Source organism: Ahaetulla prasina, chromosome 3 (assembly GCF_028640845.1).
Source record: "Ahaetulla prasina isolate Xishuangbanna chromosome 3, ASM2864084v1, whole genome shotgun sequence".
Lineage (NCBI taxonomy): Eukaryota > Metazoa > Chordata > Lepidosauria > Squamata > Colubridae > Ahaetulla > Ahaetulla prasina.
Genome location: NC_080541.1, coordinates 189,007,393 through 189,031,484, shown reverse-complemented (window position 1 = coordinate 189,031,484; position 24,092 = coordinate 189,007,393). Strand labels below are relative to the sequence as shown.

General features: G+C 36.5%; 3 protein-coding genes across 4 annotated transcripts in view; 1 reads left to right on the top strand and 2 right to left on the bottom strand.

The window, feature by feature from the left end:
* The first annotated feature begins 644 nt into the window (after positions 1–644).
* On the top strand, positions 645–11,735 carry UBE2T (ubiquitin conjugating enzyme E2 T). The gene is made up of 7 exons (XM_058175932.1): positions 645–977; positions 1,999–2,111; positions 5,256–5,325; positions 5,565–5,670; positions 7,166–7,264; positions 7,748–7,831; positions 10,082–11,735. Exons 2-7 carry the CDS (start codon positions 2,003–2,005, stop codon positions 10,208–10,210), a joined length of 597 nt encoding a protein of 198 aa, XP_058031915.1. The 5' UTR covers positions 645–977; positions 1,999–2,002; the 3' UTR covers positions 10,211–11,735.
* A 1,916-nt stretch (positions 11,736–13,651) lies between these two features.
* LOC131195061 (leucine-rich repeat-containing G-protein coupled receptor 6-like) lies at positions 13,652–17,220 on the bottom strand. The gene is made up of 2 exons (XM_058176688.1): positions 17,209–17,220; positions 13,652–16,960 (listed from the first exon to the last, which is right to left on the bottom strand). The coding sequence occupies exons 1-2, from the start codon at positions 17,218–17,220 to the stop codon at positions 16,022–16,024; spliced, it is 951 nt and encodes a 316-aa protein (XP_058032671.1). The 3' UTR covers positions 13,652–16,021.
* Positions 16,959–24,092, bottom strand: part of LGR6 (leucine rich repeat containing G protein-coupled receptor 6) — a 170,133-nt gene continuing 162,999 nt past the window's right edge. For both annotated transcript variants that reach the window (XM_058175930.1, XM_058175929.1), the window contains exons 15-16: positions 19,779–19,859; positions 16,959–19,066 (exon numbers count right to left, since the gene is read on the bottom strand). In XM_058175930.1, coding sequence (XP_058031913.1) covers positions 17,817–19,066; positions 19,779–19,859 — 1,331 coding nt within the window. In that variant the 3' untranslated portion in view covers positions 16,959–17,816. The remainder of the gene's footprint in view (positions 19,067–19,778; positions 19,860–24,092) is intronic.

The following is a 24,092-nucleotide window of genomic DNA, read 5'->3' as shown; positions in this document are numbered from 1 at the left end:
CAATTTTGTCTTTGGGGTTTCTTAGGATGGTGGATATTTTTTGGTTTGTGCAGAATGCTGTCTTGATGTTATGTTTGTGGAGGATCTTGCTGATTCTGTCTGTGGTGCCTTTTATATATGGAAAGAGGGCTGTGCCGTTTTCTTGTTCTCTGTCTTCGATTTTAGTGGGGGGTTCTTTTTGGATTAGTTTGGTAATCTTATTTCTCTGGAATCCAAACCTCAGAAAACATATATATATTCTTCATGATATGTTTTTTTTACTTACGACAATGTTTGTGTATACCGTTGTGACAAAATGAAATTAAAAAAACACACACCATTTCTTCTTCCTAGCGATTCACAATAGAGCGCCGATTGCCATTCAACCATCGCTGTGCGAATATAATAGCAATTAAGACAGGCGTTTAAATTCACAGAGTTATGGTTGTGTGAGGATAGTTGCAGCTGTAAAGCATTAGGCAAGGATATATGAATTTATTCGTTATACCCTCCCTACAGCCCCGAACCGGAAGCCTTAACCAAGTGACAAGTTCCTCTTAAAAATCCTCCTGTCCGCTGATTTAAATTCCTGAGGCGGGAACCATTTTTTGTAATAGCCAATCGGCATAGAGTCAGATCTTGAAGGGCATTTTTTTCAGCCGGTCACATTGCCGGCCGTTACGACATCTTGGCTCTTGCTGGTTGGGAATTTGTGGCGCGCTTTTCCGAAGTTTTCCCTCAGCTTGGCTTCTGAGCTCAGCGGGGCCTTTTCGGAGCTGTTAGAGGGGGGAACGCATTCAGACTCCTGTCTTCTGTTCTTGGACTCCTGCCGTCTTCCAGAGGCGAAAAACGAGCGAGGCCAACTCCTTCCCTTCGTAGGAGGCAGCTTTACTCTCCAGGATCGTAGTCCCGTTGCTCCGAGCAAAGACTTGAGTGCGCTGGGTCCCGAGAGGGTTCGTGGTGGAGGGAGGTGGGGAGGAAGACGACCATAGTTTAAGGTGTGTATGTTAAAACCTTCACGTTACTATTAAATTGCCTCTCTTCGTGTGTGTAATATAATATAATATAATATAATATAATATAATATTATATAATATAATATATAATATAATATAATTGAGTATATGCATAATTTGGTATTTATTTTGTCGTTTTTATGTAGTGTATATTGGAAGTGGTGTCCTTTTGACAGCTGTATGCAACGAAGTTTCCTTTTAATGTATACTAATTGGTGTGCATTAATAAAGTCTAAGTGTTGGGGAGGATGGTAATCTCATTAAACTGGGGTTACTCCTTGGGGCAAACTCTTCTGGTCCCTCATTTCCTTGGGCAGACACACTGGGGAAATAAGAAAAGGGAGGGCACCAGCCCCAACCTTGAATACTTGATCAATGAAAAGACTTCCTTAATATGATGCTGTTGATAAGTATAGGGTTACAGGTTCCATAATTTCAAAACTTCAAAGCCATGGAGTAAGCATCTTTGGGTTATTTCACTTAGATTTATTCGTTTTACCATTTTAATAATTTGCCTAACAGAAGAGACTGGGCAGGAGGAAAGGTGCCACAGTTTCACATCTGAAACATCCACTTTTCGGTGTCCTATCTAAGGCCAGTTAAGAAATTACTTTGATAATTTATCAATGACTAGTTATTATGAAGTCTGAATTAGTAGTTTCAGATAAAAAAATGCTTTAATTGTTCTGTACATCCTGCGTCTCCTTTTAAATAAACTACTTATATTATAATATTAAGGATTATTGCAAGATTTGTGATATTGTAGTTGTGAGTTAGGTTAGTCAATAGTAGCTAAAAATCAGAAAGATCCTGATAGTACTTTCAAGACTGATGCATTTTATTGTAAGGTGTTTAAGCTTTTGTGAGATGCAATTACTGAATAAGTGAACTGCTGCTCATGAAAGTTTATTCCTTATACTAAAATTTATGATTTGAGGAAGATATAAGGGAACTGAAAAGAAAGGAACTAAATGATGTAATGTTTTTGCTTATGTCATTGCAGTGCAATGCAAAGGGCTTCACGGCTGAAGAGAGAGCTGCAGTTATTGGCCACAGAGCCACCACCAGGAATTACCTGCTGGCAGAATGGAAATCACATAAATGATCTTCAAGCCCGTATGTATATACTGCAAATACAAATATATTAGATTCTATTTATTTTTAGGTTGCTGTTGAATCATCTTTTTAATGTATGTTGCTTAGAAGTCTTATTTTTTACAGTTCTAGCTTCACTGTAAATATAAATTTCCTTTCAGGCTTTTTAGACTCATATAGCGTAGAATGCAAGAATTGAAAGGGACCTTGAAGATAATGTGGTCAAACACTCTGTCCAGTGCAGAATCTATTACAATGGGCATCCCCAATGGATGGATGACCATCTAGTCTTCAGCAAGAGAGTCCATCATTTTGTAGAGCAGTCTGTTCCATTGTTAAATAGCTTTTACCATTAGGACTTTTTAAATGCTCAAATGAAGCCTGTGTAATTTCAACTTACTGTTTCATGTCATGTCTTTTGCAACAACTCTGGATAATTCTGTCCTACCTTCTAAATGACAGCCCTTCAGACATTTGAAAACAGCTGTTATGTTTCTTCATAATTTTTCCAGGCCACCTAAAACCTGCCAATTTTCCCCATAAGTGTTTTCTTCCTGAATTCTTATCATCTTGGTGACTGTCCACTGTACTCTGACTCAAAGTACTTTGTCACTGATCTGCCCAATGTCCAGTGCCACAACTAGATGCAATATTGTAGATGTGGAACCATAACTTCTCTTGATCTTACGTTTATGTTTCTGTGGCCTATGAATACTTTTGCTTTTTTGCAGTGCATCACATTGTTCACTGAGGCTCAATTTGTGATGCACTAAGACCGTGATGGTGAACCAGAAGTGGCACGCAGAGCCATCTCTCTGGGCACGCCAGCATTGCCTGTTGCTCTTCTGGTCAGGTCGTCTTTGTGTGCATGGGAACGCTGGACAGTTGGTCTTTGCATGCGCATGCACGTCAGAAACCAGAAGACCAGGTTTCTGGTGTGTGTGCTTCAGGGAGCTCTTCCAGTTTCTGGCGCTCCCCTACATGCACACACTCCAGTTTCGGCACTTGGTGCTGAAAAGGTTTGCCAACACTGCACTAACACATTCAAATTCTTTTGTTCATATAATGCTGCTCAGTATAACCTATAACTTTGATTTTTTAATCTAAATGTAGAAGTTTGCATTATCTCTACTGAAATTCATCTTAATAGTTTCTATCTGTTTCAGCTGTTAAAATCCTTTTGAACTGCAATCCTGCCCTATAAAACATGTGCTATCCTTCTAATCTCTCGGTCATCTGTGAAATTGATAAGCATATTTTACAACCCTTATCCTTGTCACTTGTGTATGCTTGTTCCCCCTTTGGTACCACCTGAGTTAACTGAACTTCTCAGTGTTTATCCCTCGAACAAATGTACTAATTATTATAGCAAATTACTTTGCAAGAAAATAGGGCCTCATATAACCTATGTCAAACATTACAATTGTTAAGACATACAATCTCTATATTTTTTGTTATTAAATTAAAATTTGAAATCAATTATCTGGTTTCAGTATCCATACGTGCATGTCTTATTTATTTCAAATTAAACCTAAATTTCTTTGAGAGTAGATTTCACTGAATATATTTTAACATCATAGGATGGAAATATCTAGCGATTCCAGGACCAAATGGGAATAATTATTGGACAAAATAATTTTTTTCTTGAAATGAAAGAATTTGTACTTTGATAAAATAATACATATCTGTAATTTAAAGTGAGCACATCATAGAGTTCTTAATAGATGAGGCTAAACAAGCCCTCATTCTGTGTTCTGATGATTGAGTTTGTTTTGAATGATGATGATTATCAATTGACATTGCTGATTGCTTGGTATCAGTCATTTAGAGGATTTATAAATGTGACTAAATGAATTTTACAAATTAATTGTATGATCTTGAATTATGCAGTTAATTATATTTTTTATAGATATTCACTTATTTTGCATAATTTATTCTTTTCTTCCCTTGAATAACTTTCAGGGCCTGCTTTACTGGAAAGCTTGTTAGGTCTTTTTTTTATTTATTTGCATTTATATCCCGCCCTTCTCCGAAGACTCAGGGCGGCTTACACTATGTTAGCAATAGTCTTCATTCTATTTATATATTTATATACAAAGTCAACTTATTGCCCCCAACAATCTGGGTCCTCATTTTACCTACCTTATAAAGGATGGAAGGCTGAGTCAACCTTGGGCCTGGTGGGACTAGAACCTGCAGTAATTGCAGGCAGCTGCTGTTAATAACAGACTGCATTAGCAGCCTGAGCCACAGAGGCCCTCTTTGGATTTGACTCCAAAAGGGTACTATAAAACATACGGCAAAATCAGAGTCTGATTGTTTTATAAAGCCGTTGCATGTTGTGTGTGCCATTATGTTCTATGAAGAATCTTTGCAACTGAATCTAAGGCACATCAGATGTCTCTATTTAGCAATAGCTAATAATATACTATAACAATAGTGTATTTACAAAGTGTATAAACAACTTAAAATGTATTTAAGAATTAACTCAATCTTAAAACTGAAAAAGTAACAGCTGTCATAATTTACTTATAATTTCAGAAAGTAGTTAAACATTAATAATTAAAACAGTCGCACATGTCTGTTTTCCGAGATTTCATTTTCTATAGGTTTCAATCCTTTTTAAATAAGAACATTCTCATTAATCTGTTTATCCTGGATGTATTGATACTTAATAAATTTGAGTCCATATGATTTTTTCCTATTCTGGCTCCACCCCCCCGCCCCCCAACACATTTATCTTCAAAATAAAGAAACCTATTTTGCTAATGTAGAAGAAAGATGTGTCTGTGTGTTTCTGTGTATATATGCAAAAAATAGAAAAATAATTGATCATTTTATAACAGGAAATAGAAAAGTTGCTCCCTTTTCAAGTAATTGCTGTAGTTCCTATTGTGTTTTTTTTTCCTTAGCCAGAAACCCTGTACTTGAAATTGTTGAAATTCACTGTTGAATGTATCCTACTTTACTTTCCAACTTTGAATAATCAGTAATTATCAGACTCTTTGGTGCTCTTCTTTGTTCCTTTTCAGCTGAATTTCTTGAATAGAATAGATGTTAAAGAGATTACTAGACTATACTTCTTAAATCTAACTCTGTTTTTACAGTAAGCGCAACAGTTACTTAAAGAGGTCAATGTTAACACAATTTATATCTTTCTTTTAGAAATACTAGGATGTACAAATACCCCATATGAAAAAGGAGTTTTTGCCTTGGAAGTAATTGTTCCTGAAAGGTATAATGTTGATTCTGAGTTTTTGAAATTTAAAACAAATAGCCATATAAAAGGGACATATTATCTATGAATCTTCAAAAGATTGGACTAGGAACCAGAAAGTTGTCAATAAACTCTAGTAAATTCAGTAACAAGTAATTGGGATTTATAAGTTGAAAAATGACTTGGGAATAAAGAACAGATTGTAACCCGTTAAAAAAATCTTCCTTTTCTAATAATGAGAACTATTTCTGAAATAGGTATCCATTTGAACCTCCAAAAATGCGCTTTCTTACTCCCATTTACCATCCCAACATTGATTCAGCTGGAAGAATTTGCCTGGATGTTCTTAGATTACCACCCAAGGTAATGCATTGCATCGCTTCTACAGTATTGTAAGTTGCAGTTCTATTATCCTTAAGAGAATCGCCCAGAAACATTAGTTTAAAAATCTAATTCTCCAAGGATGGTTTTACTGGGATGAAATTTATAACACTCTGGAATAATGAATAGCAGGGATTGCATTCTTTTCTTCTAAAGTCCTGTGACAACAGGACTTTAATTTTATCTGTAGCTTTATTATCTGAAATAGGCAGAAGAAATAACCTTGAGGAACAGGAGGAAGAACCTCAACCAAGATAATGGTCAGTTAAAATCTGGCCTGGGGCAGAAATGTAATTTGAGAAGGAGTCTCAGTCATGACTCTCCTTGGTTTTTATTTTATTTATTTATAAAATTTATTTGCTGCCCATCTCATTTCCAATGACTTTGGGTAGCTTAGTTTTCATGAAGATAAAGGGAAGGAAATCACATTTAAACTTTTGAGATTCTGCTACTATAACATTCTAATAAAACTAGCATTAGCTCCTCTGATTTCCAAGCCTACTCTATCTGGGGGGACTGATGCTTTATCATTTTAGATAAAATTACACTAACATGGAGATCTATGACAGCTCCTATGATTACTGATATAAATGGCTTTATCTGTGCAGGATGCAGTCTCTGGCATGCATATTGCTACAAAGAGATCACTTGCTGGGTTTGTCCTGAAGTAATTTTGTTGAGAAACTTAGGAGCCTTATGTGTGAAGTGATATTTTTACAATATGTTTATTTTACCGTACACATGAATTACTATTCATGGATATAGCATCCATAAAGCTATAAACTACAGCCGGAACCATAAACCTACAAACTAGAAAGTTATCAATGTTGCCTTTTTAAAAAAATACATCAGAGTGTACAGAATTTGCTTCCTTCCATCCACCTATTAAGCTCAATCTATATTAAGCATATTACATGATTTCTAGGAGCCATTGAATATTGGAAAAGAAAACTAATGAGTACCTAAACTTAACTCTGGTGGGGCCTCTGGTGGCTCAGCAGACTAAGTCTGTCTGTTATTAACAGCTGCTTGCAATTACTTCAAGTTCAAGTCCCACCAGGCCCAAGGTTGACTCAGCCTTCCATCCTTTATAAGTTAGGTAAAATGAGGACCCAGATTGTTGGAGGCAATAAAGTTGACTTTGTATATAATATACAAATGGATGAAGACTATTGCTTAACACAATGTAAGCTGCCCTGAGTCTTCGGAGAAGGGCGGGATATAAATTCAAATAAAAAAAACAAAAAAAACTGAGTAACTTAGGGCTGCCTTAGAAAAAATATATGCCTAACTGGTTAGAAGGTAAAGAAATGAATGTTCATTAAGAGGCGAGATTACTCTGCAACTTTTTACTGTGGAACATACTTCTATAACTTGGGAGGCAATTAAAACATTCAGTCTGCAATAATATTTGAAAAATCTTGGAGGGTAACTTACTTGTCTCCAATATATTTTGTCTTCTATTCTTGCATGTAAGGGTGCTTGGAGGCCATCCCTGAACATTGCTACTTTGCTAACTTCCATCCAGATCCTCATGAATGAACCTAATCCTGATGACCCTCTAATGGCTGATATAGTAGGTTTCATTCTTTTATTTATATTATATTATATTATATTATATTATATTATATTATATTATATTATATTATATTATATTATATTATATTATATTATATTATATTATATTATATTATATTATATTATATTTAATTGAAATATACTATACTTTAGAAATTTAAATTGCCTGGTTTACAAGGAGATACTTTGTGATTTTTTTCTTATTTATTTGCACAATACTCTTCAGATAGAAAGTCAGTGAATATAATTTATGGCATAATAAAACATGCTAATAGAATTTTTCAATGTTCATGCTACAAAATTCACACATGTTATATGCAGTATATAAACTATTAAGGCCTCTTTAAAAGTTTAGCCTTTATGTATATATCTATAAGGTGAAGTCTTCCATGTTGTCAGATAAATCTGCCATTAAATATAACTATATGTTGAGATGAAAGGCCATAATTATCCTTTTCTCGCCCTTTTTTATTATGTCTAGTCTTCGGAGTATAAATACAACAAGCAAGCATTTCTCAAAAATGCCAGACAATGGACAGAAAAATATGCAAGCCAGACAACAATGGTAAGAAATACATTACTTCTGTTACAAAGGAATGGGGTGTTGGTTAATTTTCACATGTGCAGTCTTGCTGTGAGTGAAATCTCAATTGCATAATTGCCTATCTTCCTGTAAATGAGTTTGTGTAGTTGTAGTGTCCTGAATGTGCCATGGTGTACATATCCTGGAATTTATCTTTGCCAGGAAAACAAAAGTGTTTCCTGGGATGGCAGTAGAAGAGGAGTTTGGGTTCCTGGCCAGGTTAGTATAATTCAAAATGTCAAGGAAAAATCCAGAGTTTTTTCAACTGACAGCTTATTGTATTAGTGCCTGATCTTGTAAAACATGCCTTGGGTAAGAAGAATTTTGAATTTATTCTATTACAACCATATTTTATTTGGAATTCTATTAGGTATGTGATTCAGTTACATGCTTAATATATGAGGAAAATATAGGTAGTTCTTGACTTATGACCATTGGTTCAGCAACTGTTAGAAATTACAGTTTATAAATATAACTTTAAAGCTGCTTCTTAACTCTTAACAGTTCTCTGAAATTCTTTATTTTAGGGAGTATATTTAACCAGTTATCTGAGAACAGTTTGATCCAGTTGGACCTGAGGAAGTGGACAGGGTCCTTGAGACTATTAGGGCAGCTAGTTGTTTATTCGATACTTGCCTTTTCTGGTAGTAAATACCACCAGGATGATCTGGTGGATTATAGGTGGATCTGAGCAGTAATTAATACACTCTTGGCCTTCTAAAGCCTGCTGCGCTGCTTGGCCTACGGCCCCGACAGAGGCTTGCTACATTGGGGGTGACTGACAGGAAGATTCCCATCCTGAGGCTGCCATCATCTTGGTTTTAATATTTAACTTTTAATATTTTAATTTTAATTTTAATTGAATGAATCGATAGATGGATGAACTCTGCTTTCTGATATAGGTGTCTGCTTTTTGCACTAAATGATTGTCATGTCTTGGCATACAATCCTGATATTCTTCATTCATCTTTCCAGTACATTTCCTCACTTGAGGCAGTATAGTAGGATTTGGATAACAGGAAACTTTTGAATTATACTTTAGAGAAGATTGGAGCTGAATTATAACGAACAACTGTGAACATCTGTAGCAAAAATATTTTCTCTGTTCCAATAAACAAGCGTATGCAGCCCCTCAGCTACATGTTGGTTCTGCATGATCCAGGTTCCAGGTCAATGGGCAGAAGGGACCAGTTTTAGTAGTTTAACTTTTCTTCCAAGGAAGTAAAAGCAACCTGCTGTACGTTGACTCCTTTTGCTTTTCCCAACAAAGGAAGGATTCAGGAGTGACAGTTGGAGAGTTGATAGACTAGGCTTCCTACTCTGCTTACAGCAGTCATAATGGGAGAAACATTGAAAGTGTGTGTCTGTTTGAGAAAAAAGTGAATTAGAGTACATGGACCTGAGAGTAAGACAACAGTGTAGAAATAATACACTGGTACACGTGTATATATGTTTGAATATCTAAATATGTATATTCATATTTGGATATGATAGTCAGTGTGGACTTTTAATTTAAGAGAATGCCTGTTTTGCAAAGAGTATAAAGTAGCTTTTATTAAATAACAATGTGTTTTATTTGTGTACAAACTTACTAGTTTGTACACAATTACTAGGGAGAAAAAAGTATTGTAGTTACTCAGTTGAAACACCAGGAGGCACCTGGTCCTTAAAAAATATAATATTGTAGTAGTGCTTTTTTCTTGTAACTAAAGAAAACTCAGAAATTAAAAATTTATTTTTTGTATTTCAAAATTGTAAAAGGGACTTTCTGTTTGTATTTCTTTTATAGTGATATTTCTTTCCAGAATTTCTCCCTGACTGGCCTTTGTGAAAATTTCAGTCATTGTAATAAAGATGTACAGAAAGTATATAAAAACTTTTATGATTTGCAAAGTATTATGGATTTCATATGCAGGAGTGTCAGAAAATAATTTATTCATTCAGGACACAAATATAATTCTGTGATAGGAAACAATGAAGGAAAATTTCCCCCCCTGCTGTTTGTGCTACTAAAATTGATAATTGTAAAATAGAGTGCCTAAAGAATCTGTAGTGAGTTGCAAAAATATAGTGTCCATATATTTAAAGAGCAGAAAATTGATTCTGAAATTCTAATCTGTGAAGCTTACATTCTTGCAAGATATGAATAAAGTTATTCATTCTTTGAATAACTGGGGATAGAGAATGAAACACTCTTTCCCATCTCATTGTTTTTCTTTGATACTCTTTCAGTCTTTAGAAATCACCAATGAAGAGAATCACAAAAGCCAGGCTGAGTTGCCAAAAGATTCCAGTATTTCCCAGAAGAGGAAAGGAAGCAATATCAGTGGATTGTCCAAAAAATGTCGCTTAGAAACGTAATGATTTCCTGCTATAGTATTTCACTGGTTATCACTGTTCGTTCTTTGTCTAATTTTCCATCTTTTAAATAGGCTTAATGTAACTGATGTACTGTTTACTGATTATGAAATGGTAGTCTTACTGTATCAGTGTCATGATGTTCAGTGTGGCATATGTCTGTTTTTTTAAAATAAAATCTTACATTATTTCTGTAACGTACTTTAAATCTTTCTATAAAGAGTATGTTCCACTGCACTTTACGTATATTTAGAATGAAAGCAAGAATACATAATAATTTGAATTTGTTATGGCTGAAGTTATGAATGGATTGTAAACAGTTTCTTTTGATAGTTAAAAGACTGTGTGGTTTCTTCATCTTTGCTTGCTACAGTATGAATAAATATAAAAATGTATATATTTTGCTGTTCTTCAGCTATCTTGTAAGTCATACTCTATTTTTGGCAAGCTGCATATTCATCTGAACATTTCAAACTCAAGGTGAATACATACATACACATACAGTATTTGACCTATAAGCATATTTTCATTAGTAGGAAAAATTGTTGTAGAAGAGTTGATTAGATGGAGAGAGGAACTGTCAAATCCATATGAATGCTTGACATTTACCTCATTTGGGCTTGGGGATTTTTCCCACCTGACTTTTAGCTTTCTTTCTAGCAGATCTACGGTATATTTTTATGTGATATGAAATTACACTGCAGAAAAGCTGCTGTTATACAGACTACATTAGAGAAATTCCTATCATTTCTCATTTTATATAATTTGGGAATCCAAATGTTTAATTTCAGCTATATACCTCTTTTAGAATCGTCAGATGTTTAGATATAGATAAGGTGCTAGAAGAATTTTATCTTAAGTATCTTTGCGGCTACTTAATCTTAAGGGATGTTTCTTATTATATGCTTCCTTTAAAAAAAATCGCTGTAGTTAAATGAATCTGGCTTCCCCCATCAATTTTGCTTGTCGGGAGCCAGTAGGAAGGTTATAACTGGTGCTTACATGACCCTGGGACAGGATACATGTCATTTGCCAAGCACCCGAATTTTGATCATGTGACCATGCAGTGGTTGTAAGTGTGGCAACTAGTCGTAAGTCACTTTTTCAGTGCCATTGTAACTGAATGGTAACCAAATGAATGGTTGTAAGTTCAAGACTACCTGTATTTTTGTATTGTTTTTTTGTGTTTTAACTGTTTAAGATGCCCAGAGTCATATGTGAGTTGGGCAGCTATGTAAATTGAATGAAGAGCTTTACAGCTCTGATAATTTTTCTCCCTTTTCCCTATGATTTTGTTTGGGGGAAAAAAATTCCAGTTTCTGCTAAAGTCCCAGTTGTGTGCCATGTGTCTATCTTTTCCCTTGCATAGAACAAAGACTTTTTTTTAAGCAAACATTAAACTTTGTCTTCCCCCAATTTCTTAAGTCTGCTTATTAATCCACTTTTTGGCTTGTGCAGTCAGCCCTGTGAGCTAGTCCAAACAAGAACCCAACCACGAGTATTAACACTACGTTTATTGTAAGAGTACAGTAACAAAATCTTGCAAATCGGAAAGCACATTTCTCTCCCCCCCCCACCTTTGCCTTTACTGTCCAGGGAACTAGGAAGGGTCCCTTCTGAGGTGCTTTCCATACCACCATTTCTTCAGTGGACTGAAATGTGTCTAACCTGGCTATTGCTTTAGCTGGGCTCTTCCTCCTCCTGTCTCTCAAAAGTATTCCCACAGACCATTATACATGTCTTCAGTTTCTTACTCTGATTTTTAGACGCTTCCTTGACAAAGCCCATGTAACCTGTGGATTTATTATCCCCTACCATATTCTAAATATTTTTATGCTTCCCAATTGTAGATTTGTGATTTTATTATTTCCCACCATGTTCTAAGTACTTACTTTGATATTTCCAATTATTTTATGTACATTTGTAGTTTTCAGTATTTCATGTTCTTGATTGCAGTATTATTTAAATGTTTTAAAAAGAGAAGTGTTGAAAAAAATGATGAGCTTACTTAACATTCCAGTTCCTATAGATTTAATTATATTGATTGATCTACATGTTTATTTTTTCAGTTATCTGAAATCACAGACTATTAATACTGCACTTAAGCCCTCTTTAAACCCAAGTGACATTAAAGGAAGAGTGCTCATTTATTCATCTTCATTGAACTATATACATGAATAGTAAAAGCTGAGATAATTTTTTTGGGGGGAGGGGAGAGGGAGTTTTCTGAGAGGATATGTGTGATGCCTCAAGTTTAGTTTAGCTAGATAGTTTATCTATCTGCTGTCAAGATAAAGTTCCTTATTAAAGTAAGGAATAGCAAAAATTTGCTATTTTTGTTTAAGGTGTAGTCTATTTTTTATCTTTCTGTATGACAAACATTTTACTTGAGGAATTTTCATTTTCTCCTTGCCTAGCATACTTCAATATATCTGGCCATTTAGTAGTTCTCAGCATATACATACATGTGCATGCACACACACATGACCAGATCATGGATATCCTTTGGTCAATCTTATTTGTTACCATCAATTTTATTTATTTATTTATTAAATCTTATTTATTTCACTGTCTTCAAATTCCACTTCCTATTTAATAATCCCCAAAAAGACAGTTCCTAGAATGTAATTTCCTTTTTGGAATAATCCAATCATCTGAAACCAGGTAAATACGTTGTATCAGACCGTTTTTTGGGGATTCAGGGGGAAGAGAACACGATAAGACTTGCAACATGGGTTAATGCAGCCAAAAACATAACAGCCTTTTTAGAAAGATTACATAAACCATAAGCAGGGAGACAGATACAGGTAATACTGGAGATTAGCCCCTTATATAAAAACAATAAACATGCTTTTCCTTTTCTATAAGACCAACAAATACATGTCTTATGAGGGACATATGCAATGTTAGTTCATATATTAACATTGTATAATAGATAAGTTGCAGTTTTGTAATCAAAGTCAAAAATAGTATAAAATTTGTTATTTTTATTTTTCTATGTGGTCTTCAATAAAGAATGTTTTACAAATTAATATACAAAAAAGAAAATTAGGAGTTTATATAAGGGTTATAAGAGGGAAGGTAGCTATATATATATCTATATATCTATATATAAATATACACATAATATACAAACATGCTGGATATTGCATTTATGGCACAGTGTATGTACAGATAAAAGCACACACGACATTTAAAATCATTTTGATGAAATCATTTTGATGAGTTATTTGATCCTGACTTAGCAGCAACTAAGAGGATAATTATTCTAAATATTGTCTGGTTTAATCTTATTTGATAGAAGATGAAAATAAATGTTCTGTCATGAGATACAAAATCAAAATAATTCAAATGATATCCAAACCCAAAGAACCTGGAATAATTTGGCTACATGTTTCGTATTTTTAATAAGTGCATTTATTTGTCAGGAAGACAGCAGAGATCAAGATATTGAACGATTAACAAAAGACTCAAGAAATGTGTGTGCGCGTGTGTAAAATACTCTAGTGTTTTCCCATCAATGCAGGGTCTGGTTTTTCAGATGAACCAAATTTTGATTCATTGGTTGCTGGCTGAACCTGATGTTATAGTAGAAAATGACAAAAAACACCCTTTGGATACACTGGATTTGCTTAAAGACATTTAACAACCATGTGATTCTCTTAACAACCATAGTAATTTATGGTTGTAAAAATGATCATAAAATTGAGCAAGGTGACATGGAGACCCACCTAATGATTGCAACTTACAACCAAACTTCCAGGCTCAATTGTGGTCATAAGTTGACTACACATACATATAAATTTCAAAAAATAATTAGGATGTGGACTCTGTCTACACAGAAATCCATTTGGTTAATGTGTATATAATTGTAGCCAAAATTTATTAAATATAACCATTTTCTATTGTGATGGTAATTCAGCCAAACTTCAAAATTTTGAACTGGGTTTAGTGTGTTGAGAATATTATACAATACAATAACATTTGTGTTATTGCCTATTTTTGGAGATCAGTAATTATTAAGCAACAGTTAATAATTTTTCTCTAGAAAGGGATTTCACTGAATTCAGTGGGACAGTTTTCTAAATAATCATATTTGGGACTGTACTATATAATTCCCAGCCAAACAGCCTGTTTTCATTTTTATCCTTTTATGAAAGTGAAATTGTGGAAACCAGGATTCTTCACAAAACATCACAACTGCAGTAACCAGGATTATTATTTTAATAAGATCAGTTTTGAGGAGATAGAAGGAAAAAACACCAGGACTGTATGTAACATTCCCCAGTTTACCTTCCATATTTTCAGTTTTCTCTCCTTTATGAAAACAGACTTACCACTATAGTCTGTAAAGCCCTTCAGAACTCTAAAATGTTAATAAGAATTCCATGAAAAAAACCTCACGTCCTATATTCTACCTACATTATTAATTAGTATTGATATCTATCTTTCTTAGAAAAAAAGAATGAGTAGTTAATCTGGGGATATACCATCAACCTGTAGCTTTTAAGTGCCTGAGAACATTTAAAGTACCTTCTAAGAATGAATTTAGCAATAGTGCTAGACAAAATTATTTGTACATAAACCCTCTAGATGCTTCGATTGAATACAATGGGATCTAGGTCTAGATTATCCTATGTTGCTCTCATAATGAATGATTTATCTTTGGGAAGACAAGCTGTATGACTTTTCTAGTCTTACACTGAAAAAAAAGCAATTAAAAAATTAAATTTTCTAAACCAAATTTTTATAGCACTATGTTCAAGCTTAAACCTCAGGCTAGTTGAATTTTTTATGAATGGTCACTGCACTAGCAATACCGGTAGTACCAAACTTTCAGACTTATACGTATATCACTTCATAGTGCTTTATAGCACTCTTTACAGCAGCTTACAGAATCAGCATATTGCCCCTAACAATCTGGATCCTCATTTTATTGACCTTGGAAGGATGGAAGGATGAGTCAACCGATCAGTATCGAACTCCTGGCAGTGGGCAGAGTTAGCCTGCAATACTGCATTCAACCACTGCACCATCACTGCTTTATTTGTTGAATCATTTATTTATTTGATTTTATCATTGCAGTTTGATTCCTAGTGGTTCTGAATAAACACTTTTAAATACATGTAGGATTGTTTTTGACTGATTAAAGTGGCTATGTCTCCTTGTATTATTATTATTATGTGGAAATTTTTCCTGTCTCTACATGTGGATACATGTGCATTGAATAAATATGAATGGGTAATCTGTTTATGATTCATGTGCTTTTTTGACAACAATTCTAAAAAATGACAAGATTGTTATGAAACAGAGACATTGCTATGTAAATATTGCTTTTTAGTTAAAAAACATGGGAATAGAGTTGAAATCACATTGTTTTATTAATGTTTCTTCCCAATTCAGTCCTTTTTAGTTGATATTTATTGACTAAAGTAATCCACCTATCATAAAAACTAAGAGCTATAGAATGGTATAATTCCTAAAAGGGCAGAATTGCCAGAGTTCTTGTTATCCTGAGTTTGTTATTTTTCTTGGACCTACAGATAGATATACAATAATTATGAACTTTTATTTGGGGTGCCTTAATTTCTTAGGCAGCTAGGTATATCCTTATCAGGTTTCACATTGCTGCAGCAAGAGAGGAGGAGGCAGACCCCAGCAGGCTAGGGTGCAGAGGAATTGCTGCCATTTTTGCTGACCTTGTTTTGAGAAGAAGAAATTCCTCCCAGAAGAGCCACTTGCTCAAGCTGGTGGTGGCTCCAGGAGAGGATCTTGTACGATTCATTTATTTACTGAGCAAATGTGGATTGGCTCTTATAAATGAGATGTGAAGGCTGCTGAAGGTGGCTTAGGGAACAAGGCAATCCAAAGGTTGCTCTTCGCCTGTTCTCTGCCTTCTGATGCAATTAGCAGCTCATCTTCGGCAAGATAGGAAGGTTGGGTGGAGAAGCCACTGACATGTCCTCTGGCACCTGCTTTTCGCTGGCAAGGGATCAAAGTCACTGAAGAGAAGCTGTAGGCATCTAGAACTGAGGAACACCTAGGAGGCACTCTAAAGAGATCTGGTGCTTCAAATATATGATCCATATTGGAGAAAGGAACAAGAGCTTGGGTAGAGTCGCATGAGCTCTTCTCTGTATCGTCAGAAATACAGGACTGGGCACAGCTTTCCTGGACCTGACTCTTCTGCTTTAAAAGGCGCAGATCATCTCTAAAATGGGGGTTAAAGAGTAAATAAAGCAAGGGATTCACGCAGGCTGGCAGGGGTAGCACCACCAAAAGCACAGACTTGATGACTTCGGGTGTGATGAGAATGAGGCTAAGCATGGAAGAGAAGGTGAGAAAAGCCACCGGGCAGTAAAGAAGGCAGTTGGTGAAAATGAGCCAAGCAACGTGTTTGATCATAGCACAGTCCCAGACAGAGTCAAATTCACCTTTCAGCAGGTTGCAATAGAGGCGGATGTACGTCCCAGTGATAATGAGAAAACAAAGCGTATTCATTAGCACCAAAGCTACCATGAAACCTAACATGGAAGGTTTCCCATCAGGAAGCAGGTGGGGCAGACAGAGAGGGGACGCCCCATACTCCCCAATGGAGAAGAGGGGCAACATTGCAGCCACTGAAGAGAGGAGCAGACAACTTAGGGCACCTGCCTTGACAGTGCCAAAGGAAGGAGCCTTTCCGTACGTCCGCATGCATGATACTGAAAAGCTGCACTGCACTGCAGCAAGGGTTAAGAGAAGAATGGAAGGCTGAGTCAACCGATCAGTATCGAACTCCTGGCAGTGGGCAGAGTTAGCCTGCAATACTGCATTCAACCACTGCACCATCACTGCTTTATTTGTTGAATCATTTATTTATTTGATTTTATCATTGCAGTTTGATTCCTAGTGGTTCTGAATAAACACTTTTAAATACATGTAGGATTGTTTTTGACTGATTAAAGTGGCTATGTCTCCTTGTATTATTATTATTATGTGGAAATTTTTCCTGTCTCTACATGTGGATACATGTGCATTGAATAAATATGAATGGGTAATCTGTTTATGATTCATGTGCTTTTTTGACAACAATTCTAAAAAATGACAAGATTGTTATGAAACAGAGACATTGCTATGTAAATATTGCTTTTTAGTTAAAAAACATGGGAATAGAGTTGAAATCACATTGTTTTATTAATGTTTCTTCCCAATTCAGTCCTTTTTAGTTGATATTTATTGACTAAAGTAATCCACCTATCATAAAAACTAAGAGCTATAGAATGGTATAATTCCTAAAAGGGCAGAATTGCCAGAGTTCTTGTTATCCTGAGTTTGTTATTTTTCTTGGACCTACAGATAGATATACAATAATTATGAACTTTTATTTGGGGTGCCTTAATTTCTTAGGCAGCTAGGTATATCCTTATCAGGTTTCACATTGCTGCAGCAAGAGAGGAGGAGGCAGACCCCAGCAGGCTAGGGTGCAGAGGAATTGCTGCCATTTTTGCTGACCTTGTTTTGAGAAGAAGAAATTCCTCCCAGAAGAGCCACTTGCTCAAGCTGGTGGTGGCTCCAGGAGAGGATCTTGTACGATTCATTTATTTACTGAGCAAATGTGGATTGGCTCTTATAAATGAGATGTGAAGGCTGCTGAAGGTGGCTTAGGGAACAAGGCAATCCAAAGGTTGCTCTTCGCCTGTTCTCTGCCTTCTGATGCAATTAGCAGCTCATCTTCGGCAAGATAGGAAGGTTGGGTGGAGAAGCCACTGACATGTCCTCTGGCACCTGCTTTTTGCTGGCAAGGGATCAAAGTCACTGAAGAGAAGCTGTAGGCATCTAGAACTGAGGAACACCTAGGAGGCACTCTAAAGAGATCTGGTGCTTCAAATATATGATCCATATTGGAGAAAGGAACAAGAGCTTGGGTAGAGTCGCATGAGCTCTTCTCTGTATCGTCAGAAATACAGGACTGGGCACAGCTTTCCTGGACTTGACTCTTCTGCTTTAAAAGGCGCAGATCATCTCTAAAATGGGGGTTAAAGAGTAAATAAAGCAAGGGATTCACGCAGGCTGGCAGGGGTAGCACCACCAAAAGCACAGACTTGATGACTTCGGGTGTGATGAGAATGAGGCTAAGCATGGAAGAGAAGGTGAGAAAAGCCACCGGGCAGTAAAGAAGGCAGTTGGTGAAAATGAGCCAAGCAACGTGTTTGATCATAGCACAGTCCCAGACAGAGTCAAATTCACCTTTCAGCAGGTTGCAATAGAGGCGGATGTACGTCCCAGTGATAATGAGAAAGCAAAGCGTATTCATTAGCACCAAAGCTACCATGAAACCTAACATGGAAGGTTTCCCATCAGGAAGCAGGTGGGGCAGACAGAGAGGGGACGCCCCATACTCCCCAATGGAGAAGAGGGGCAACATTGCAGCCACTGAAGAGAGGAGCAGACAACTTAGGGCACCTGCCTTGACAGTGCCAAAGGAAGGAGCCTTTCCGTACGTCCGCATGCATGATACTGAAAAGCTGCACTGCACTGCAGCAAGGGTTAAGAGAAGAATGGAAGCTTCTGAAGCAAAAACAGACAGGAATCCAGTCACTTGGCATCCTGCACCCATCTCCCACCTGGCCCCGTATTTTGCAAAATGACCAAAGGTAACTGCATCCACAAACGCTAGAATAGCACAGTATAACCCTGTCAACATATTGGCTCCAGCAATGGATCCAATGATAAACTTGATCGGGGACAGATAGCCTGGCGAGGCAAAGACAACCACTGCAACCAGTCCATTGCATAGCACAGAAACCAGCATGATCAACCAAACACCCAGGCGAATGACCCAGCTTTCAAACAGATGATTGCAGGGCTTGAAAGGACCTGGAAAGAAAGAAGGAGCCAAATTACTAAAAGGAAGGAAAGTTCACTGCAACAATAAGTGGCAGAAAAACTGCTGAGCACCCATTCAAAAATGTCTTATCCATATCGCCTCACTTGCTTTTACAGATGATGATGATGATGCCAACAGAAGGTTACCAAAATAGAGACCAGCTGTTCTGAGGCCAAAGGCATAAAGCAGAGCCATGGTAAATTGTCTTAATTCACCATTTTAAGGTCAATGCTGCAATCAAAGTTTTGCAGCTGACCTTTCAGAGAAAAACGGTTCATTTGGGATATTATATTTGCCTTCCACTAATTGTAGGAAGAAACAAATAAATAGAAGTATAAAAACTCTTCTAGATTACTGAAAAATCTGCTTATTTTCATCTGTGATTTCAACAGATGCTGTGTTTACACTTCGTGCTATGTCAAAGTGTGGTTTCGTTTTGGATTAGTGTATCGTGTGATTTCTAAAGTATGTAAAGTATATAAAAAAAGTAATCAAATTGTTGCATTCATTACCATTGCATTATTCCTAACACAGTGACAAATACATTTCTTATTCTTCACCATAGCACTTTTTCATGCCACTTTTATTTCCAGGTTATTGTGGGTTTATGTGACATCAATTTGACATCAGGGGTGTCAAACTCGTGTCGTCACGTTGTCATTGTTGTAAATTATATTATATGTATTTTAGTAATGTTCTTACCAGGGCTGGGTGTACATTGGATGTTGGTAAGTAGTTTTGAATCATCAGAGTCTGCCTGGAACTCATCCATGTCTAAGTCATCTAAACAGTAATCAAGAAAGGAAGAATTATAAGCATATTAATACTTAACTTGTTTTATACTGAGAATAAAACATTTTTATTAAAGCTATGGCTGTTGAAGTGACATAAATATCAACTCTGCTGTATTATATTACTTTACTGACTCTCATGCAGCTCATCTTGGAAAAAAATATGTTTGTGACTTAACATGCTAGGAAACTGAAAATAAACCAAACGTATATAATAATTGTTAAAAACAAAAGGACAAAAACACATTTCTAGACTAGGAAATTATCTTTGATTGAAAATTAGTTCTGAGTTACATCCATAAAATAACTACTCTGCAGAGCATTAAAAGGTTGCAGTCTCCAAGGAGATATAGCTACAGTATGTCCCTTAATACCAAATTGGCAGGAATCAAAGGATATTTCTGTGTTTCCCCCCCTGAAATATTGTTGCTATGTTCTAAAGGGGCATGTTAGAAGAATTCCAAGTCAGAAGAGAAGAGGAAGTACTTTCAGAATTCTTTAAATAAACCCTAGGAAATCTAGAACCATATCTTGCTCTTTAATTAAAAAAAGTATTTTTATGCATGTCATATTTAATTTTCTAGATTGCCTTGTGAACTTTTTCTAATCTTTAATTTTAGATTTTATGATAAGGACATTGGGCAATTCTATAGTAGCATATCACTTCTGGAAAGTTTTCTTAATGTAGGGTTTTAACCACTAGTCCTGAATCATTAACAATTTGGGTCCAATTCTAGAGGTGACTCTTGTGACAGGCTAGCAAATGAACTGTGTAGTTCACAGGTATAGACTCCAATAAAGAGAATATTTATAGTTCAGGGTTGAAATGAGATATCCTTGGTGCTCTCTGAGCTTGGTTGTTTTCTTGCAGACATTTCATTACCCAAACTAGGGTACATCATCATAACATAACATAACATCAGAGTTGGAAGGGACCTTGGAGGCCTTCTAGTCCAACCCCCTGCCCAGGCAGGAAACCCTACACCATCTCAGTCAGATGGTTATCCAACATTTTCTTAAAAATTTCCAGTGTTGGAGCATTCACAACTTCTGAAGGCAAGTCGTTCCACTTATTAATTGTTCTAACTGTCAGGAAATTTCTCCTTAGTTCTAAGTTGCTTCTTTCCTTGACCAGTTTCCACCCATTGCTTCTTGTTCTACCCTCAGGTGCTTTGGAGAACAGCCTGACTCCCTCTTCTTTGTGGCAGCCCCTAAGATATTCGAACACAGCTATCATGTCTCCCCTAGTCCTTCTTTTTGTTAAACTAGACATACCCAGTTCCTGCAACCGTTCTTCATGTTTTATCCTCCAGTCCCCTAATCATCTTTGTTGCTCTTCTCTGCACTCTTTCTAGAATCTCAACATCTTTTTTACATCGTGGCGACCAAAACTGGATGCATCAGTGCTAGTCCAGGTACAGACTTTCATCAGATGCAACTTTCTTTCCTTATTTGGGAATGAATGAAAAGCTTTCTCTGTAGATTTTCTACTTTTGTCAATAAAAATGATGTAAATCCTACCATTAAGTATTTTTCTCTCCAGTGAAGTTAGTTTTGTGTCTTCAAGAGAAAACTCACATAACACATAATATGATGAATATTTCCAAGGAAGTTTATCACACACACACACACACACAGTTTCAAGTCACTGCTACTTCCTTACAAAGGTAAACCCAGATCCACCTCAGCTGAACTAAGAAGATGTTGGCACCTAGAGAAGGACCTGTTGCCCAGTAGTCTAGACTTTGCTGTTTATTTTCTTGAAGGTGTTGAGAACATGATTTGGGGCAGTTTTAGAAAAGGTGCATATTCTTTTCCCACAAACATCCTGCCAGAAAAGCAGCCTAGTTATACAAAGGGAGCCATACAGAGGTCCCATTGAACTTGCAAGCAAAAAATGACCTTGTATGCTATTGAATGCATAGCAAGACTCAATGGTCTGATGCACACTATATGTAAGACCCCCTCTTTTACTGGCTTGAATCGACTCTGTTTTCTAGTTCTGACTGTGGCTGAACTAAAGATTTTCCAGGAAGAGAAGAGAGCAAACCCTTCTTCCCAATCATTGGCAAACAGAAGCAGAACCACAAGACTCCATTGTAGATGATAAACTAATGTGCTCCTTGATACCACAAAGTTACTGGTAATGCTGGAAGGTGACAAAAGAAAAAGTGATTATACTCATGCTGGAATAGTCAAAGTGGGTGTTCTGCTTCCCAAAGAGTGGAAATTAATTCCTACATTAACAGGTTCATGATTACACAAACCATCAGGTAACTAACTATCTGCAATAACTATGTTCTTTGTACCTGAAAGCAGGAGGTGACATAGGAATTGAGTGAGGAATGGGTATAAGGCATTCCTATATAGTAAATCAACCTACAGTAGAGAAAAATAGTAATTGGAGCAGATATCTAGATATCCTATTTTAAAAAATAGCAATGGCTATTTACTGCTTCATAGTGCTTTATAGCACTCTCTAAGTGGTTTACAGAGTCAGCTTATTGCCCTTAATAATCTGGGTCCTCATTTTACTGAACTCAGAAGGATGGAAGGCTGAGTCAACCTTGAGCCAGCCTTGATCAAACTCCTGACAGTGGGTAGAGTCAGCCTGGAATACTGCATTCTAACTACTGTACCACCAGAGCTCCTATTATTCCTTTATCTCAAAAAATGTAGAGTAAGGGGCTAGATGGGGGAAGTTTATGATAATACAAGATGATCAATTAAACATATATTCTAATAAAACCCAGAAACCATTAACCAGATTGCAAGCAGAGACGTATCCCTTCAATCTTGGAACCATATCTGACCAAATTTGAGGAACTGTTTCCATATAGCTATAATATAATATATTAATATAGTACAGTATGATAAGACCGTTAAACTTTTAGGCCATGATTCAAAAACAGGATCTAAAAGGAGCGAGGGTTAGCAAGTTCTCTCTCCCCAGTAGCCTGCATCAAATAAGTTTCTCATTTCAAGTCCACTCTCAGTCTAGTTACTGTATGTGTGTGTGTGTGTGTGTATGTGGGTTGCATGTTTATGCAATCATGTCATGCAGCAAGCGAACAATCAATGTGGTGGTTTGAGAATTCATATACTTCCATCAATGTTTTTGCATGTCTCTTGCAACTTCATAGAAATCCCCTACTACCACAGAAAGATTTGTGGACTAGACAAATTTTCCACCTAGTAGCCACAAGGCATCTAATTATATAGACCTTTTTTTTGAAATGAATCTAAGTCTTTCTTTTGAAGTACATGAACAGAAGCTGTGATAAAAGACTGAGACTAGTCATAAACATTACAGAAGCAGTGGAAGTATACAAATGGAGTGATCACCATTTACAGGTAATCCTTGGCTTACAACCATTGTTTTAGTGACCATTCAAAGTTATAGGAGCCACGGTGGTGCAGTGGTTAGAATGCAGTACTGCAGGCTACTTCTGCTGACTGCCGGCTGCCTGCAATTTGGCAATTCGAATCTCACCAGGCTCAAGGCTGACTCAGCCTTCCATCCTTCTGCGGCTGGTAAAATGAGGACCCAGATTGTTGGGGCAATATGCTGGCTCTGTAAACTGCTTAGAGAGGAATGTAAGCACTGTGAAATGATATGTAAGTCTAAGTGCTATAGCTAGTGCAAGTGCTATTGCCATAATGGAAAAAAGTGAGTTATAACCAGTCCTTGCACTTACAACATACACACAGCTTCCTATGGTCATGTGATCAACATCTGGGTGCTTGGCAACCAGCATATATTTACAACAGTTGCAGCTTCCTTGGGGTCATAGGATTACCAATCACAATCTTTGCAAAAGCCGGATTCAGTTAATGATTGTAGGACTCATTGAACAACTGTGGTGAGTCTCTTAACAACTGTGCCCCCAAAAAACCAATTGCTCATAAAACTGAGCACAACTCACTCAACAACCACCTCACTTAACAACAGAAATTTTGATCTCGATTGTGATTGTAGGTCAAGGACTTCTTGTATACTGTATTGGTCCTGTTTGTCAGGGAGCCTGCCTAGAAGGTTGTGCTGAAAAGACATCTAAATAAGGCGGACGTATTGTTGTTAAGGGGAAAGCTTATTCTGGGGTTGTGGTTCTCTACAGACACATTGGCAACTGGAGAGAACACTTTGAACTCTGCTGCCACTGGATTTGCAGGTAATAGCTATTATTAGGAGAAAATTTGCACACATATGGCTCTAGTACCAACT